Genomic DNA, 18,719 nt, shown 5'->3' with positions numbered 1-18,719 from the left:
GAGCCACCCCATCTGGACAAAACGGCCCGATAGGACTCTTTCTTCAGCTTGACGGCATCCCTTACCGCCGGTGTCCACCTGCGGGTTCGGCGATTGCCGCCACGACAGGCACCAACGACCTTACGGCCACAGCTCCGGTCGGCCGCCTCAACAATGGAGGCGCGGAACATGGTCCACTTGGACCCAATGTCCCCCGCCTCCCCCGGGACGTGGGAAAAGCTCTGCCGGAGGTGGGAGTTGAAGCTCTTCCTGACAGGGGATTCTGCCAGACGTTCCCAGCAGACCCTCACAGAGCGTCTGGGTCTGCCAGGTCGGACCGGCATCTTCCCCACCATCGGAGCCAACCAATGTTCCCTCTAATTTTTCATGTATCTGGGCATACACACAAGCTCCCTGAGCAAACTGAGGACTACTGTGAGCAACATCAGATATGCACGCTTTATTTTTTAAATAAGTAATTTGGTCCACTTAAAAAAAGACAAAAATCTGAAAAATGGGATGTGTAGATGTTATACAGTATGTGAGAGTCCTGCTTTGGCCATGGGAAGAGTCCTGCTTTGGCCATAGGAAGAGTCCTGCTTTGGCCATGGGAAGAGTCCTGCTTTGGCCATGGGAAGAGTCCTGCTTTTGCCTGGCTGAGGGTCCTGTTCTGGAAGATATGAGACATATACACCTTTCAGACATAGCATTTTGCTCACATTAAAACATTCACATTTTGCACAATGACTTGTGCTGTAGCTTGTGATACAGTGCAAATTCCTGTAACACTTTGTCTGTAAAATATCTAATTACACCGTTTTTCTTGGCATTTCTACTACCCATAAATGATCTAATAGTAACAACATTTAATGATTAATAGCCATAAAGACAAAATCTTAATAACCGTCACTAGAATATGCACAAATCTGACTTAAATTTGACCTTATTTTTCACGTCTGTCCTTCTCACTTCTCCAATGGTTGTACACTTTGTCCAGGTTGATGGCTTCGTCTGCTTCTTGCTTTGACTTTATGCGCATCAGCTGGTCCAAATGTGTCACTTCAAGACGATTTCTGGATTTTGTTTTGATATGATTCATTAAACTAAATCCTCTTTCACAGTTGGCATCGCTGCATGTTTTGCAGAGTAGACCTTTCTCACTTTAAAAAGAAAAAATCTCACCCAATTTCACCGCTTTTTCTTCAATTTGCACATACTCCGACAGCCGTATCATTGGCTGGACACCTGTCACTCACTGAGTGAGAAACAAAAAAAAACAATATTATTGGGCGAATTAATTAGATTAGGTCTAATATTAATATAATATTATAATTGATATAATATATTATAATCTAATATTAATTAGCACGTTATGTTGATGTTGTTTATGCGCTGGATAGATTTTCTTGTGCGCTGAGAATGTGTTTAGAGGGAACATTGGAGCCAACCCACCACCAGGTGGTGATCAGTTGACAGCTCCGCCCCTCTCTTCACCCGAGTGTCCAAAACATGCGGCTGCAAATCCGATGACACGACTACAAAATCGATCATCAAACTGCGGCCTAGGGTGTCCTGGTGCCAAGTGCACACATGGACACACTTATGTTTGAACATGGTGTTCATTATAGAAAATCCGTGTCGAGCACAGAAGTCCAATAATAGAACACTGCTCAGGTTCAGATGGGGGGGGGGCGTCGTTTCTCCCAATCACGCCCTTCCAGGTCTCACTGTCATTGCCCATGTGAGCATTGAAGTCACCCAGTAGAACAATGGAGTCCCCAGAAGGAGCGCTCTCCAGCACTTCCTCCAGGGACCCCAAGAAGGGTGGGTACTCTGAGGTGCTGTTTGGTGCATGGACACAAACAACAGTCAGGACCCGGCCCCCCAACCGAAGGCGGAGGGAGGCTACCCTCTCGTTCACCGGGGTGAACCCCAATGTGCAGGCGCCCAGCTGGGGGGCAATAAGTATACCCACACCTGCTCGACGCCTCTCATCGTGGGCAACTCCAGAGTGGAAGAGAGTCCAGCCCCTCTCGAGAGGGCTAGTACCGGAACCCAAACTGTGTGTGGAGGCAAGTCCGACTATGCCTAGTCGGAACTTTTCTGCCTCGCCTACCAGTTCGGGCTCCTTTCCAGCCAGAGAGGTGACATGTCCCAAGAGCCAGCTTCTGCGGCCGGGGATCGGACCGCCAAGGTCCCTGCCTTTGGCTGCCGCCGAGGTCACAATGCACCCGACCCCTTTGGCCCCTCCCACAGGTGGTGAGCCCATGGAAAGGGGGACCCACGTTTCCTTTTCGGGCTGTGCCCGGCCGGGCCACATGGGCGAAGGCCCGGCCACCAGACGCTCGCCTTCGAGCCCCACCTCCAGGCCTGGCTCCAGAGGGGGCCCCAGTGACCCGCGTCCAGGCGAGGGAAATCTGAGTCCATATATGTTTTTCTTCATAAGGGGCTTTTTGAGCCGTGCTTTGTCTGGCCTCTCACCTAGGACTCTTTTGCCATGGGTGACCCTACCAGGGGCATGAAGCCCCAGACAACATGGCTCCTAGGATCATTGGAACACGCAAACCCCTCCACTACGGTAAGGTGTCGACTCACGGAGGGGTATTATTATTATTATTATTATTATTATTATTATTATTATTATTATTATTATTATTATTATTATTATTATTGAGGGCGAGCCCTGTGGGGACAAGCGCTATAGAAATGGATGGCTGGATTATTATTATTGACTCTTGACAAGGTGACACCTAATTCAAAGCGGAAAATTGTTAAGAATTGATTGGACTGGAAATAGTTCGCAATAACACGGTGCTAGAATCAAGCACCATGAAGTGTGTTCTTGTCGCTTTATGGTAAGCGGGTTAATAAATAATGATGTATTGATAATTCCCACAAAAACTGTTTTATTCTTATTTGCATTACAAGTTAATTAACCTAGTTAGCATTTCACAAACTTGTGCGTCTGTCAACCCCCCCCCCCCCTTAACCCAAAGCATGGCATTGATGTTTTCTCCGGTAGCTTTGCTCCATTTAACAATTCTCTGCTGGCCACTTACCTCAGCGGTGAGTGTTTTCGACCGCACAAGTGTGCCTATAATTCGTTTCCAAGACAACACTTGGATGATGCTTTTGGGTGCAAATGTTTGACAGGCCAGCTGGGAAGGAAATCATTCTTCTTTTCCTGGAACTCAGCTCAGCTTGCGTCTACAGCTTGAAAAAATGTGAAGCAGCAGCTTCTGTGGTCTATTGTTATTTATGCTATGCTATTTTTTTGGGACTGATCCAATGCGGACAAACTTAAGAACGACGGAGATGAGGCAACTCGAGGTTTTATCACACATCGTTTAAAAGAATGGAGGTGATGACGCTCCCACATTTATTTTTACAAATTAGACATCAGTAAGGATCTATACAATGGTCATTCATACTCCTTGTTTTTTGAAGAAGATGCTTTTCTAGTCATGTAATTGTGTTTTGATTTGCTGCTGTTCACAACAGGCCATTTTTGCCCCCGCAAGTGAAACTTTTCTCAAAATAGGACAGTTCAAATTGTATAACAAGAAAACATTTCTTGGAGGGCAGTGACGTACCAATGATTGGCAGGACGTGCTTATCGTCATACAATGGATAAGGTAAATACGTTTATCCGTCCGTCCGTCTGTTTGTCTGTCCCTCTGTCTATGTTTTGGCAAATGTGGGGGAAGGTTTACAAAAAGTAGAGTCAGGTCACTGCGTGGAAGGTCGCACAGTAACCCCGATAAATGGCGAAGCTTTTCCCCCTTTGCTTGCTATAGCTAGCTTTAGAGGTCGGTCATCTGGTGCACTGTTGCCAATTTTAGATGCCTTTTATTTGTTTGACAAATATATGCATAGCCCTACTTGTGTATTGCGCAACCATGTTCCACAGCCCAAAAAATGGCTGATGCTTTGTTTTTGTCTTTTACCATCAAAATAATTTGTATTTCTTTGACAGCAATCTCCAGCTGATTATCAATCATAAAATATGAATGCAAATAACTTTAGAAAATGTTGTATGTATTTTCAAATTATCCCAACAGTAGGCATGTAGAATTTTAAGGATACTAAATCATGAGTTTTAATTCTGAGATCCACGCTGTGTCCATGTACACATTTGACACTTTCAGCCAAAAATGTCTTTGGTGTTGTCATCTCAATCGTTCAGCCACCACCATGAAAACGAAGAAAGATTTTGGGAAGGGAGGGGTGGTGGGCCTTTTAATGGGGCGTTTAGGCTTAGCCAGCCCATTTTACTTGCAGCATAAAAATGACTGAGCTTTTCATTCAGTGGCACTCACACTTGACTGGCTTTCACACGCGCACACTCGTGGACACTCACTCCACAGATTTCCTGCTGAAGATGCCGTGCGTCAGCTCAAACCCAAAGCAGATGGTCAAGACGTCTACTTGCGTTCTTGATAGACATGACGTCATGGTCATCGAGTTTCCCACTGTGTCCCTGTCATGAGGGAACGCTCTCGATTTGCTCTCTGGCTGCAGGTTGATCAAATCCTGTCTGAGCTGAGGCTGCAGAAGGATGAGCTGAAAGAAATCATGAAGAGGATGCGGCGGGAGATGGACAGAGGCTTGCGTTTGGAAACGCACGAGGCGGCCAGTGTCAAAATGTTACCCACTTATGTTTGCTCCACACCCGAAGGATCAGGTAAGCTCCCCATTTGGACATCACGCGTCCGAGCATTTACCGGAAGTTTGGCTTTGAACAGAGGTGGGCGACTTCTTGGCTCTGGACCTGGGGGGGACCAACTTCCGGGTGATGCTGGTCAAGGTGGGCGCTGACGAGGAGAGGAGTTGGAAGGTGGAGACCAAGAACCAGATGTATTCCATTCCTGAGGATGCCATGACGGGAACTGCGGAAATGGTGAGCCCCTTGGACCTTGTATGCCTGTGTTATATCTTCTGCGCTTCTCACCGTGGTCCTCCTGTTTGCAGTTATTTGACTACATTGCAGAGTGCATGTCAAACTTCTTGGACCAGCACAACATCAAGCACAAGAAGCTTCCTCTGGGTTTTACTTTCTCCTTTCCGGTGCGCCACGAGGACATCGACAAGGTAGCGCCATCCGCGGTCGTGGCCTTGCGTCACCCGCTGTGCCGTGACGGCCGTCTGTGCTTGTGTATGTGCACCGCGCAGGGAATCCTACTCAACTGGACCAAAGGTTTCAAGGCTTCTGGGGCTGAAGGGAACAATATCGTGGGCTTGCTCAGAGATGCTATCAAGAGGCGAGGGGTACGTTAGCACGCAATATTCCGAAAAACTAGACGAACAGAAGCAATAACCACCTTTACAAACAACACAAGTAGAAAAAGGGTCTTGTCCCTTTTGTTTTGCTTTATGTTCCTAATATTATGACCACTGTTGTAACATGATAACAAGTGCCGTAGAGCCAGAGGAAAGAAATACACTGACTGCCACTGCGATGCCGTTCAGGACATTGAGATGGACGTGGTGGCCATGGTGAATGACACGGTGGCCACTATGATATCGTGCTACTACGAAGACCGAAGCTGCGAAGTGGGCATGATTGTCGGTATGAAACAATAAAGGACTTTGGAATCTTCTCGCGGAGTTTGACGACCATGTCTTCATTTATCAGGTACAGGTTGCAACGCTTGCTACATGGAGGAGATGAGGACAGTGGAGTTGGTGGAAGGCGAGGAGGGTCGCATGTGCGTCAACACGGAATGGGGGGCCTTCGGAGATAACGGCGAGCTGGAGGAGTTCAGGTTGGAGTACGACAGAGTGGTGGATGAGACCTCCATAAACCCTGGACACCAGCTGTGAGTTGCAAACATCATCACAAACACATAAGGCCCATTATTTTTATTTTTTTTCATAGATTGGCCAAATTTTAAGTGAATTTGTTCAATCAGCATATATTTCAGGTAGAATTGAAAGAAAGACTTCACGTTCAAATGATCCATAATTCTTCTTAGTACAGGTATAATATAACGGAAATGATATGTTCTGTTATTATTGCGACTTTCAAGGAGGGCGTACCGATACCAGGTATCGATATCGGTGGTGATAGCGGCTTTAAAACTGAAATAGAAAATGACCATCAATTTGATGTCATTTTAAGGATATACTTGAATCTAAAGGTCTTTTTCAAAGTTGATCAGTTATTGTTTTTGGGGGGGGGGGGGGGGGATAATCAAAAGTGCTCCTGTTTTGGGCATCGCCCGGTTGTGCTCACCCGACGCTCACCTGAGCTCCCGGTGATGGTTGCTAAACTACGGGCTAAGGTTGTTTATAGACGGCGGCGGGGCCTCATACGTCAGCGGCCGGACCGCGAGCGAGGGTGTCAGATTAATGTGCCACAGTGCCTATCGGTCTAATGGCTGTTTACCTTTGACACCAGACAACCGCTGAAGCCAGCGTCACTCAGCCTCTCCAGCTCGCCGTGTTTGCTTGGGTCACTTTCTTTTTTTTTTTTTGTCTGGGGTTTTTGTAAAGTCACCCGTGTCCCCCGTACAGCTTTGAGAAGCTGATTAGCGGCAAGTACATGGGTGAGCTGGTGAGGCTCATCATGATGAAATTGGTCAACGAAAACCTGCTTTTCAACGGCGAGGCCTCGGAGATGTTGAAGATGCGCGGCAGCTTTGAGTCCAGACACGTCTCGCAGGTGGAAAGGTGAATATTACGGTCACACCTGAGCTTCATAACAATGGCGGAATGGTTTATCCATTGAAAAGCTGCATTTGTCTCTCAAAATATGATCCTTTTTCCTCATATTGCAATTTTCTTCGGGACAGTGACTCGGGTGACAGGAAACACATCTACAATATTCTGTCATCTATGGGCGTGCGGCCGTCCGAATTGGACTGCGACATTGTGGGTCTGGTCTGCGAAAGCGTTTCAACTCGCTCGGCCCACATGTGCGGCGCCGGCCTCGCCAGCGTCATCAACCTGATGAGGGAGCGACGCGGCCTGGAGGACCTCAACATCACCGTGGGCGTGGACGGCTCCGTTTACAAGCTGCACCCTTGGTGAGAAATGGACGGAGGTGGCAAAAAATCCGCACACATCCACACGAGGATGTAAATAATATACATGAGTAAATAGACAAATAAATGAATGAATAAATAAACTAACAAATAAATAAATAAATAAAACTTTCTTTTAATTCATTGCGTAAACATAATTAAAAACATGTTTTTTCAGCGCAAATGAAGAATTTTTCAACGCAAATGCGTCTTTTAGGCAAGACACAATGTAGGCCTATTTGTCACAAATTTCTTGCAGCTACCACCATCAAACATATATTTTTAACGAGGCCAATTTGTTGTTGCTGTTGTAGTTTTCGTGACAGGTTCCACAAAATAGTCAAAGAGCTGACACCATGCTGCGAGATCACCTTCATCCAGTCAGAGGAGGGAAGCGGTCGGGGGGCGGCTCTCATCTCAGCGGTGGCCTGCAAGATGGCCGCCTGCATGCTAACGCAGTGAAAGGAGGACCTGACGTGACCATTCGACGGCTGATTCACGATGACATCTTCTCATCTTCCGTTCTTCTTCTGTGGAGAGCACTGGAAGACAGCAACAAGGAGGTTTAATGGATTTCTGTCATAGTGAAATGTAAATCGATATAGCTCAGTTGATTAGTTCAACAAGACACAGTTAGCTTGCCAATTGAATCATAATCCACCATGTGCTCATTAAATGCTAACATTAGGCAAAAAATCTGCTTGTAGAAAGAAAAGTGACCAACATGCATCTTATGTTCTCTCGGTACTCTGGCTTTCCTCCCGTGTTCCATTCACATGCATGTTAGCTTGATAAAAGACTAGAATGGGAGTGTGAACGGTTGTTTGGTGAAATGCACCCTGCGATTGGCTGGCAAGCAGTCCATCATGTTGATTGTACAACTTCACAGCGGTCAATAAAGTGTGAATAACATAAGCTGGAGTCTTGTGATACATTTGTAAGCATGTGGATTTTATTGACAAATTTGTCACAATCAGAGCGGGTAAAAAGTCACAGGGGACTCTGTCAAGCGTCAGGGGTCACTCTCTTTGGCCAGCCCGCTTGGCGTATCTCTCCTTTCCAGCCCAGTGGAATCCTGCATCTCTTCTTATCAGCTCACAGCGGTTGTCTCCATGTATGGGTCTGCACTCCCACCACTGGTTATTATAAGCGTTAGCAGATAACATGGGCTCCGTATAAAACCACCGGAGAGTCCGTACGGCATCACGGGAGCAGACATGGTAAGTTACATGTTTAGAAAAAGACAAGATTGAGTTTGTGACTTGAATATTTGATGTAGGCAAGCAAGAAAGCATCCAATAAGAGACAGAGAGGAGCACAGAAGTCTTGCTCCAATGTCTTCTCCATGTTTGAGCAGTCCCAGATACAAGAGTTCAAGGAGGTAAGATCCTCTATACAGCAACGACGATAACTTGTCACAAAGACTCCGTTTTTGTTTCGTGTAGGCTTTTGGTTGCATTGACCAGGACAGAGATGGCGTGATTAAGAAACAAGACCTGAAGGAGACCTATGCACAACTGGGTAGGCTGTTCATTTTATTCTATAAAGAAATCAATCAATGACAATAGCTGCTCGTTTTATTGTACATTTGATTTGATGGTATTAGTTTTTGAAATACATTGTTTTCATTTCATCGAATAAATCAGGAAAATACATGCGGGACTACTGTGTTTAATTTTACGAAAACCTTTTGCACTGAGAAAAGAAATGGCATCATTGGTTTACAATTTATTTTACAATACTATCTTGGAAATGCTTTGCATCCGCTTTTCATTTCGAATCACACATTGACTTAAAGGAGCCGTTTTGGTTGGCCATGAATGAAGTTAGTTGTGATCACACCCTCGGCGGCGCAGCCTGCCCCATGAAGATCCGCCATGCTGCAAAATGTATTATTGTGTGTCTCAGGAAAGCTCAACGCGAAGGAAGAGGAGCTGGATGAGATGTTGAATGAGGGCAAAGGACCAATCAACTTCACTGTCTTCTTGTCCCTGTTTGGCGAGAAACTCAACGGTGAGAAGTGACCTTGACAAGTAGAAATGTTTCCAGAATTGTCATTTTGTCATGTTTCATGGGCAGGGACCGATCCCGAAGACACCATCCTTGCTGCCTTTAAGCTATTTGATCCCAACGCCACAGGTTTTGTCAACAAGGAAGAGTACGTCTTGAAAATGAACTCATCGTGTTTACTTTCAACGCAAGCTCAATCGGTTCTTTCTCCATCTGGTCCAGATTTCGACGATTATTGCTGAACCAGGCGGATAAATTCACACCGGAGGAGGTCAGCTCATATTCTTTCAACGTTCTAAATATCTTTTGTCATTGTGAGCTGTCAGTCGTGTTTGCTTTAAAGGTGGACCAGGCGTTTGCGTTGGCTCCCATCGATCCGACGGGGAACATCGACTACAAGTCCCTCTGCTACATCATCACACACGGAGATGAGAAGGAAGAATCCTGAACTGGGCTCACTGTTTGGAACTGATTGAACAATATTTGAAATAGCTGGAATAAATGTAACTACGTATAACTGTTCACATCTGGGTCAATCGTAAAACATTTCTTTTTTCATCACCAAAGAATTTCATACAAGATCAGAGAGCACAAATTCTAGAAAAATATACTTTAAAAAAAAGAAATTTCTATTACATACAGTAATGAGTAGGAACAGTATATACAGCCGAGTAAAAACACATTTTGTTGCATGTTATCTTTTATTTTCTGCCAGTTTTTCCACAAGTGTTGGAGATTTTGGTCACCATGACAACACAAATATATGAGCCATCCTCATTTTTAAGGATCTAACGCCACACATGCCCTTAAAGTCTCCCCAAGTCTACTGCCAAGCCCCTCTTACGGCACCACTGACGGTTGCTATGGAGACGACAACAAACATGAACTCCAAGAGGCCACTATTTGTCACACTGGAAAAAAAGAGAGGCGAAGTTTGTAATTCTGCACGACAAAATGGACGAGTGGGCTGCATCCAAATGAGCGCAGGTCCGATTCCCGGGTGGTCGAAATGCCGATTGCATCTGGAGCGTCGGGTCGAGTGGACGTGGGATCGCCGGATGGACTGAAGACGCCAGCTAAATTTGACCACAGGAACTGCGACTCATATCTGCAACGGTGGGATGTTTCTTGTCAACTTGTATCGATACAGCAATAATAGTTTACGTCGTGCATTAGACAAACCAGCATCGCACATTCCGGGACAAATTAATCATGAATGAACCCGGAGTAGCCAGCATCGGTGTGTGGGCGTCACAACAGTTCCTGTGTGAGCAACATTGCTGTTGTCTATTTTTGTCAACATTTTTTTTTTTTTCCTTCCAAGAAGCGCTCACTTGTCCGTCTCAGACGCCATCTTACTTCAAAGTTGATCATTGAACGCACGCAGCTTAATCATTATTTTCAACACATTACAGATATCTGGAACAGAGGAAGAAAAACAAAAGTCACTTAACAGAGGTGAGGGATGCCTTCAAGTGGATTTTTTTTTTTTTTTTTTTGAAGACATACTATTTATATGTAAGATATGTGTTGATGTTTCAGGACACTGAAGACAGTGCTGATCATTTAAGTAAGTGCTCAAATGTCCAAATCAATAACATGCATGCCCCACTGGTACCCAACAAACTAATATGTCTTCTTTTGCTTTTCAGGTAATGACAGTGAAGAACAGCACAAGACAGAAAATATCCAGGACAAAATAAGCAGCGAAGCATCCGTTCCACAGTCAACCAAAAAATCACACTTGTGCGTTCTCCTTTAAACACCTCACAATTTGCGCCGATCACATTTATTGGCTGTTATTTGCATGCCATACAATTTGTTCCTGCTTTTATACAAGTCCAAGTCAAATTATGGAGCTTGTTACAAATGGAGTGGCATTATTTCCTCGTGCCACATTGAAATGGGTCTATGATTTCCTGTCTACGTTTAGGTTCTCTATCGTTTTCCTACAGAATGTTTCCAACATTCAGACTTCAGAGAGGAAAAAGCCTGAGCTGAGATCTAAACGGAGATCCTTTGCGGTGCTAACCGTTAGCACAAGTGCTGCTACATTTCTGTCATGCTAGAGAAAGAAATCTCAGTCGACATTTGTAAACTTAAAAAAAAAAAGCAGCACTTGAATTGGTCATCAGGCATCCGCTGTTTGAATCCAACAACTCCAATCTGTTATATTCAACATCGTGTCAATCAAGTTAGAAAAATACAGAAATAGCAGCGGCACATTCGCCATTCATCACCCCAAAGTTCACTATTGCACTTGTGCGAGACACAGCGTGTCAAAGCAGGTCCATCCAGGTGGTGAGGAAACCAGTTTCGAGTCAAGTCATCTGGTCCCCGCGCCATCTTCTCAGTCGCTGTTACTGCTGCTGTCGTCTCCCACCACCATGTGGCTGTACTGCTTCTGCTGCTGCTCCTTGAACGACTCCTTCACCTTGGCTCGCTTCAAGCCTCCGTCCCTGTGAATATTTTGAGTTGATCAATCATGTATTATAAAAAAAACAAAAAACAAAAAAACATCGGAAACAAAATACACACGAGGGATGTTGGTATTATTATCGTTGCAATCCTCACATTCGATTGTTTTGTCTTGAATGTACCACTAGGTGGCATTAATTGGCTTTGTTTTAGCCATGTGTCCCCAAGTGGTCCAAACAAATAAAGGCTTCCCCTCAAGTACACATACCTTATTTCAATAAACTCCTGCCGCTCTTTGCCGCTCAATAAAAATACAGCAATTAAACAAAATGCATGTCTTACCACTGCAGGTCCACTAGTCCTCCCTGGTGAGCGATGGCTGACTTGACTCTGTTGGCAAACTGGACGGCATCTTCCCCCTCCTGCATGGCGGTTGAAAGTCATCATTTCAGTCTAACGTCACGTGTGTGCGTGTCACACGCAGTGACATGTTGCACAGACCTTCTGATGCATTGCCGGGAGATACCAGACATTGCAGACGAGAGCCCAGCTGGTCATCATTCTCAGCAGGTAGCTCACCATGCTGTACTTGGAACTGTTCCAGAAGGCATCTCCAAACTTGGGGTCATACTGAGGGAAACAAAAAGGAATGAGATTTAAAAAAGAAAAAGTGATTAAAACATATAGAATATAAATCAATAAGCCGCTTATTAGTACTAGTGCAAAAAAAAAGAAAAATTGGTGATGAATTCTTACAATCTGAAAACAAAAAGGACCAAACAAGTGTCTTAAATACCTTAATGGCAACGGGGTAAATTGTGGCTCCAATTTCAAAACTGCCCTTCTTAAACATCATGACTGACGTGTTGTTGACGCAGGTTCCTATGGACACCAAAAAGCAAAACCATTCAAAAATGAGACTGGCCAGCATGTGTATGCTGCATGTGTGGTCCAAAGCCACATTACATACACTTGTCAGCACTCAGAGATGGCGTAACAACCTCCATTGACACTAGCGAGAAAAACATCTCAACTTGCCTTCTGGAAAGATCAATATAGGGAGCTTTGTCTTGTCATTGACGTGATCTTTCAACCTGAAGGTGACACAGAAAGGTCATGGAAACCGGTAGTGGTTTAAATACAGCTCAGAGAAAAAAAAAAAATTGGCAATTGTTTTTTTTTTCCTCTGCAGTGAGTCTCACAAGTACTGCTATAATGATCCTAAGGACTCCCTCTAGTGGTATGAGAATCACATATGTACAACTGACCTCTTGGTCACCAGATGACGATCTTTCATTTCAGCTCGCTCAAACCACACGTGAGGACAGGATCGCACCATGGCCCGCTGGACCACCCCCATGAGACCGCCGTGCACCTGGCCCACCTGACGCATGCGAGAATGAGAAAAAGGATGGCGGCTGGCTGGGCGGGCATTGCCCTTCCTACCATGGCATAACAGGCATCGTTGCAGAGTATCACGATGTCAATGGGGCTGGTGTGATTGGCCACACAGATGCCTCCTTTTCGGGGTATATTTTCCCTGATGCGCCAAACAGAGAGAAAGCGTGTCGTGAGTAACCCGATCCGCATGATCCGATTCGCATCGTTTTGTCTCGCCTGTTGTGATAGCGGATGGCAGCGGAGAGGCCCCGGGCACAGATCCTATAGCACATGACGTGGACCCACTCGCTGAGCCAGAATTTGATCCTGATGACAAAAACGGAGCGTGGCCTTGAAAAGGGCAATACGTAAGAGCCATTGGACGGTCGGCGGTGCGCTTTGTGGCTACCTCCAGTTGGGGAGCAACCCCACTGCAGATGTTCCGATGACCAGCCAGCTGAGGCCAATGCAGGCCAGCGTTATCCTGATGACAGAACAAAAAAAAAAACAACGTTTTTTTATAATGAATATCAAAATATTTGTAGACAAACAATGACAAAGTCAAGTTTACATACTATGTGTTAATGAACATTTTTATGTTGCTGCCACTTGAATTTCATTTAGAAATGTTTGTCTTATGAAATTGTTTTTCTCCAAATCTCAATCAAAGAGGGGCGTTAATATTTACAGACAATTAAAAAAAAAAAAAATAGAATCATGTGTGTGTACCTGAGAGGTGCGAGAATGCAGTATCGGACAAAAATGCCAAGTCCATAGACCAGCGTCAGCCTCAGACTGATGTACTGGAAGTCATTGTTAGTGCGGGTCAGAAGATTCCAAGAGAGCAGCTCCTCTGAGGTGAAGCGCTGGGTGACCTTCAATCAGTGAAACTTTTGATTAGAATTCCGCGAGTCGTGATGTCAACAAGGTCACGTGTCGCACCTCGTCCTCGACGATGCTCTCAATTCCTCGGCGGGTAAAATAGAAACAGTCGCTAAGCGTAAAATCGCCACCTTCTGAAGGTTTGGGGCGACTTCGTCTTAGTTCCTCTAACTCTTTCTCCATGGAGCCATCTTCTCTCTGGATGAGAGCTAAAACACACACAAGACATGCAAGACATTTGCAGACAGCTCAGGTTTGCGTTGGAAGAAAGCTAAATGTCATCTCGACCGAACGTATCACGAGGCCGACAAAAGCGAGGGCTCACTAAAGTTGATCTGCTTTCAACTGATAGCACAGAGGGCAAAATCCAGGATTACAGATAACAGCATTTATTCAAATATCCAATTGCAGTTGCGCAATAACATACAATTACTGATCGATTACTGACTCAAATTGGGATTATGTCATGTTGAATGTGACAGTGACACACTTTGCAAACGTTGGATGCTGACGTAGCTGGTTTCGTTCTTTATAGCAAGGGCTGGGGAACTTGAGTCATGAGGGCCATAAACAACCCTGCCACCCAAATGGAAAAGGTTAAGGAGACCTCCTTCATCGCGGAGGATCTGAAATGAGGCCTGATTGGAAAAGGGTTCAGCCGCCCCTTACCGCAAAGACACGCACGTGTGATAACAGCGTTGAGTAATAGCATCTCGTGAGATAGCTCCCTCAGCAACTTGACCCCGTGGCCCGTCATAAACGCACACGACAGACGACCTGTGTTCACTGCACCCATTGAGAACCGCATTCATTGCTTCATCTTGCTTTTTTTGGTTTTTGATTACGACATGCTTTGCCTGGCTTGAACTACACCAGGAAATGGCACAATGCAGTATGCCAGTCACTTTGCCTCCATATTTCACAATAGATCGATCTAGCTAGCTATTGCAGTCGGAGATAGAAAAAGTCTACACACCCTTGTTCAAATACCAGCTTTTTGTGGTGATATGGGAAAAACAAGAGAGCAAGATAAATAACTTCAAAAAATGTTCCACCATTCATTTGATCGATATAACCAGTGCAGCTCAATTGATTGGTTTTCCTCCCCCATAAGCCAGAAGTGGAAGAAGTTTGAAATAATTTATAGTCATCTATTTTGTTTAATATCACAAAAACTTGGCATGTGAACAGGGGTGTGTATACTTTTTATAGTTTCATCTACTGTACTTACCACTGGATGCAGATGCTTTGAGTGCGTGTTCTTCACTGGTTGCCTTCTGTATCTTTAGCGTGGCCCACTAATAGAAGAAAAACGTTTTTTGTATGAAAGTTTACGCCATCCATTCCTTTTTTAACAAGTGATTTATTTGCTTGTCCTCATCAGGGTTGCGATTATAATTATTAGCAAGACCAGGAGACGTTGGGCGAAGAAAGGGGTCGTCAGCCAATTGCAGGGACACGAGACTGACTTTCGCAATTATGCAATTGAAAATCTTTAGTTGACCTAAAGTAAGTTGCAGCTTTTTCAGAAAGCACACACAAACTCTACAGAGGAGGCTAGATCTGAAGTAGGTCCGACCTACCTCCAATGTTTTCACCAGGATGTTCATGTAGGTCTCGGAGATGCCCAGTGAGAAGCCAAACATGGCAGGGATCATGATGAGGCTGACAATCAGGCACAGCCAGATTCTCCCGGCCCAAACCACCACAGTCCAGAAGTCATCCATCTCCACCTTTGCTTTTTACAGCCTGTCAGAAGCAGCCAGACTTGATGTCAGTGATTCCTAGCCACTGTTCTGATGATTTTTTTTTTCTTTTAATCAACCAATTTTGCTTCATTGATCTGAAAATTATTATGTGGGATAAATCTAGTCTGTCAATGCCACCAATGTATAGTGACAAGCAGAACAATTATATGCTCTTCCACTAGATGGCAAAAGGTACCCCCCAAAAAATGTGTTGCTATCCCTGCAGCATGTGAATTTTTTTTCCAAAATATTTGTATCTGTACTTCGGCCAAATAGATTGGTCACTTTTTCATGATGGAAGTACACGTCGCCGAAGATGTTCCTTTTTTGGGGGGGGGGGGGGGGGGGGGGCAATGGATTATAGATTGTTACCGTTTTGTTATAGTTTTGCTTGCTGGTGTTTTTTCCCCATGTAAAATGTGCGCTTTTTGTTTCAACAAAAACAATGCTCTTTGAAACCGCACCAAACCACAACTTGTACAGTTATGCACTCGAGACAGCTAAGTTACAAGACAAGCGGTACAATCAAATCACGCAAAAATTGTTCACAAACACATTGCCAACCAAGTTTGCGATGTTTCCTACCTCGGCTTGTCCCCTGCGGTAAAAAGCGACATTATTTCGGGAAGGAATAGTAACTCGGCTCGGCTTTCTTGACTGCACGCTAAGCGCATTGGACACGCCCATTTCAACAGTTTGTGTACCAAAGTTCAACGAGTTGCGTTCAAAGGCGTCATCAGCAATCTCAGCCGATGCTTGCTTGGTGTTGAACAACGTGAATAAAACTCATCGTAAGAGCCGATAATCTGGTCGCACAACAACAACTTTATTCAAAGAAATTAAAACGAAAGAAATGTAAATGGAATGACAAGAAATACAGTGAAGAAACAAATTCACAAATCCACAATCAAGCATCAACCGATGACAGCTCCTGCAGATGGCCTGGCAGAGCATCACCGGAGATGACACCCATCCTTGTGTCCATGGCCTTGGGACTTCAGGCTGTTCTGGATTGCAAATGATTTGCAGCAAAGTATTGAAAAGTGACAAACGGATTCCTGATTATGTTAGTTTGTCCCATTACTTGTGGTTCCTTGGAAAGATGGAGGCACATATAAATTGTGTTCACCTGATTTGGATGCAAATGCCCTCAAATGAACGGCCATCAAATACCTTTGCTAAATATTATTAAGAAAAAAACAATAATCAAGGCTAGGGATTTTAAAAGTGGGATAATTTCACCTAATAACTAGCGGAAGTTGTTTTGAGAGCGTTCTGGGGGGGGGGGGGGGGGGGGGCGATCCAAATGAATTAAAATCTGACTTCCGCGTTTTAATGGCTTGTGGGTAGCAACACTGGACGTCTGTGAAGCCGCCATTTTGGAGTGGTACTTTCGAGCGCTTTATCGACACCGCAGTATTTCCAAAGATATGCCTCAGTACTGTGCTGCGTTGGGTTGTGTGAATAAGCGCACGGTGGAGACAAAAGCCAAGAGAATCATATTCTATAAGTAAGTATACAAAACTCGAAAGATGTGACTTGACTTGTCAATTTACTACAGTCACATTTAAACGGTGACAGACGCTAGCATCCCGGTAGGCATTGTTTTCGCTTATAGAAGTCGGTCTTCTCTCATATCTGTTACAAAAAAAGAAAGAAAAAACAACAGCCAGGTTCATTGGAAGACGCAACAGGACCATTGCTGTCTGATGCACGGAATTTTGCGGATACGCGTCAATAAAACAAAACGGAAATAAGTGTTGTGATTCTCCTACGTCAAGACTCATCCCGGGCAAGCGTTTTGTTGATGTCCAAAAAGTGGGTCTCATTAAGTCTAGACGTGAGGAGAATTCATGATCATTTAGAAACTGGCAAAATTATGTAGCGATAATCCCCCCCAAAAAATGTTTTATACATACCATAACAGTGGGAAAAAGCTTTGTCGTTGTAGTTCAAGTCAGTTGTTCAGTGGTAGTAAACTACGCCGTTTGTTTACAAACATTATAAAAAGGTATTTTTGAAGGTATATATGTTTTGTTTCTCTCCACATCAGCAAGTCTTCACCAGGACAACACGTACTTCCAAGAGAGCTCGGGAGTCGGTGGCAACCGTTGCGGCAAAGAATGTTCCACCGACTGAACCACCTTTGCGACCGTCCCAGCCATCCCAGCCTCCTCCTGATGTTGTAAGGATACATTGAGTGAGTTCTTTTTTTTTTTTGTGGTAATGCACATTTGCCATTGCTGCGTGCCAATGAGCATGACATCATCAGGCTCCAACATCTTGAGAAACCTGAGCCCTCCAAATTTTAAACGAGGATCCCTATTTTAGGACCACAGCTATGCGCTGCCTGCATCTCCCGCGGGTCTCAAGGTCCGACTGACGGACGCCTTGACGAGGGTGGAGAATCTGGAGCGTGAATTGAGGAACGTGAAGGACAGAGAACGGCGGGCCAAGAACACCGTGTCTGGTCTTTTGGAGGATCTGAGGGGCAAGAACCTCATTAACGAAGAGCTCCGAGAGAAGCTGGATTCGTAATACGGTGAAGTGACAAATGATTTTGTTTTTGAGCTTGCCATCTTTGTCTGGCTTCCTAGAATGGATTTGGCCCTTGTGTCACGACTTAGTTTTTATGAAGTACAGGACAATATTTACGACTGCCCAAAAAAAAATTGAGGCCGTAACAAATTGATGGCATTTCAATTCAGTGGGGAAATATTATTTGGGAAACGTGTGTGTTTGGGTGATGAGTGAACTGAGGAAAAAGAGAAACTTAAATACCATGTCACCGCTGTATCATATTTATTTTTGAGTGTATATACTTTCAAAGTCAAAGTCTGCTTTATTGTCAATTTCTTCACATGCCAAGGCATACAAAGAGATCGAAATTTCGTTTCCTACTATCCCACGGTGACAAGACATATTACACATTCAAGTAAACAATACAAAAAGTAAAAATAAGAAGGCACGTACAATGAATAAATAAGAGCAATGAATAAGTAAGAGCAACTCGGTGGAAACGCTGCAATTGTGCATACAGCAGACAGTCAGTATAATAGTGCAAGGCAGCCATCGTGGCCCAAAAGGCCAGGACGTCATGTGGCGGAGGGGGGAGAGAGTTCAGGATCCTAACAGCCTGGAGTATGAAGCTGTTGGTGAGTCTGGTGGTGCGGGAGCGCAGGCTTCTGTACCTCTTCCCAGAGGGCAGTCGATCAAACAAAGTGTAAGCGGGGTAACTCACATCACCCACAATCGTGGTCGCTTTGCAGGTGAGATG

At 44.7% G+C, this 18,719-nt stretch overlaps 5 protein-coding genes and 1 long non-coding RNA gene across 8 annotated transcripts in view; 4 read left to right on the top strand and 2 right to left on the bottom strand.

Moving 5' to 3' along the window:
- LOC119127193 overlaps window positions 1–18,719 on the top strand; it is a 665,522-nt gene that overhangs the window by 386,564 nt on the left and 260,239 nt on the right. The gene's annotated exons all lie outside the window — the stretch shown is intronic.
- LOC119127287 (C-type lectin lectoxin-Lio2-like) overlaps window positions 1–18,719 on the bottom strand; it is a 68,825-nt gene that overhangs the window by 18,600 nt on the left and 31,506 nt on the right. The gene's annotated exons all lie outside the window — the stretch shown is intronic.
- Window positions 658–18,223, top strand: LOC119127339. The gene is made up of 3 exons (XR_005098811.1): window positions 658–741; window positions 16,315–16,321; window positions 18,212–18,223. It is a non-coding gene; the product is annotated as an uncharacterized LOC119127339 (long non-coding RNA).
- On the top strand, window positions 3,254–7,892 carry gck (glucokinase (hexokinase 4)). 3 transcript variants are annotated; one of them, XM_037259082.1, is made up of 11 exons: window positions 3,254–3,340; window positions 3,481–3,614; window positions 4,501–4,663; window positions 4,725–4,879; window positions 4,951–5,070; window positions 5,152–5,247; window positions 5,449–5,548; window positions 5,615–5,798; window positions 6,496–6,651; window positions 6,774–7,007; window positions 7,319–7,892. In XM_037259082.1, exons 2-11 carry the CDS (start codon window positions 3,606–3,608, stop codon window positions 7,464–7,466), a joined length of 1,365 nt encoding a protein of 454 aa, XP_037114977.1. In that variant the 5' UTR covers window positions 3,254–3,340; window positions 3,481–3,605; the 3' UTR covers window positions 7,467–7,892. The 3 variants fall into 3 exon arrangements, with proteins under 3 accessions (XP_037114977.1, XP_037114978.1, XP_037114976.1); XM_037259083.1 differs by lacking the exons at window positions 3,254–3,340; window positions 3,481–3,614 and adding an exon at window positions 4,361–4,435; XM_037259081.1 differs by lacking the exons at window positions 3,254–3,340; window positions 3,481–3,614 and having other exon boundaries at window positions 4,383–4,663.
- On the top strand, window positions 8,097–9,546 carry myl7 (myosin, light chain 7, regulatory). Its single transcript, XM_037259209.1, has 7 exons — window positions 8,097–8,224; window positions 8,284–8,385; window positions 8,450–8,525; window positions 8,913–9,017; window positions 9,084–9,162; window positions 9,237–9,285; window positions 9,358–9,546. The coding sequence occupies exons 1-7, from the start codon at window positions 8,222–8,224 to the stop codon at window positions 9,460–9,462; spliced, it is 519 nt and encodes a 172-aa protein (XP_037115104.1). The 5' UTR covers window positions 8,097–8,221; the 3' UTR covers window positions 9,463–9,546.
- On the bottom strand, window positions 10,784–16,133 carry agpat9l (1-acylglycerol-3-phosphate O-acyltransferase 9, like). The gene is made up of 14 exons (XM_037259093.1): window positions 16,028–16,133; window positions 15,278–15,443; window positions 14,926–14,992; window positions 13,755–13,903; window positions 13,542–13,687; window positions 13,222–13,296; window positions 13,050–13,139; window positions 12,879–12,972; window positions 12,701–12,816; window positions 12,471–12,526; window positions 12,229–12,314; window positions 11,934–12,062; window positions 11,775–11,854; window positions 10,784–11,473 (listed from the first exon to the last, which is right to left on the bottom strand). The coding sequence occupies exons 2-14, from the start codon at window positions 15,419–15,421 to the stop codon at window positions 11,365–11,367; spliced, it is 1,341 nt and encodes a 446-aa protein (XP_037114988.1). The 5' UTR covers window positions 15,422–15,443; window positions 16,028–16,133; the 3' UTR covers window positions 10,784–11,364.

This window comes from Syngnathus acus, chromosome 9 (genome assembly GCF_901709675.1).
Source record: "Syngnathus acus chromosome 9, fSynAcu1.2, whole genome shotgun sequence".
In the NCBI taxonomy this organism is placed as follows: domain Eukaryota; kingdom Metazoa; phylum Chordata; class Actinopteri; order Syngnathiformes; family Syngnathidae; genus Syngnathus; species Syngnathus acus.
The sequence above is the reverse complement of the archived record's forward strand: the minus strand, read 5'-3'. Positions and strand labels throughout refer to the sequence as shown.

Coding starts and splice junctions, on each gene's coding strand:
- gck (XM_037259083.1), top strand. CDS start 4,361: ATGCCGTGCGTCAGCTCAAACCCAAAGCAGATGGTCAAGACGTCTACT. Junction 5,799..6,495: donor ATAAACCCTGGACACCAGCT/GTGAGTTGCAAA, acceptor TCCCCCGTACAG/CTTTGAGAAGCTGATTAGCG. Junction 7,008..7,318: donor GTTTACAAGCTGCACCCTTG/GTGAGAAATGGA, acceptor TTGCTGTTGTAG/TTTTCGTGACAGGTTCCACA.
- myl7 (XM_037259209.1), top strand. Junction 9,018..9,083: donor GTTTGGCGAGAAACTCAACG/GTGAGAAGTGAC, acceptor TTTCATGGGCAG/GGACCGATCCCGAAGACACC. Junction 9,163..9,236: donor GGTTTTGTCAACAAGGAAGA/GTACGTCTTGAA, acceptor CATCTGGTCCAG/ATTTCGACGATTATTGCTGA.
- agpat9l (XM_037259093.1), bottom strand. CDS start 15,421: ATGGATGACTTCTGGACTGTGGTGGTTTGGGCCGGGAGAATCTGGCTG. Junction 13,297..13,541: donor TGCATTCTCGCACCTCTCAG/GTACACACACAT, acceptor TTCTGTCATCAG/GATAACGCTGGCCTGCATTG. Junction 12,817..12,878: donor ACGATGCCTGTTATGCCATG/GTAGGAAGGGCA, acceptor CGCATGCGTCAG/GTGGGCCAGGTGCACGGCGG.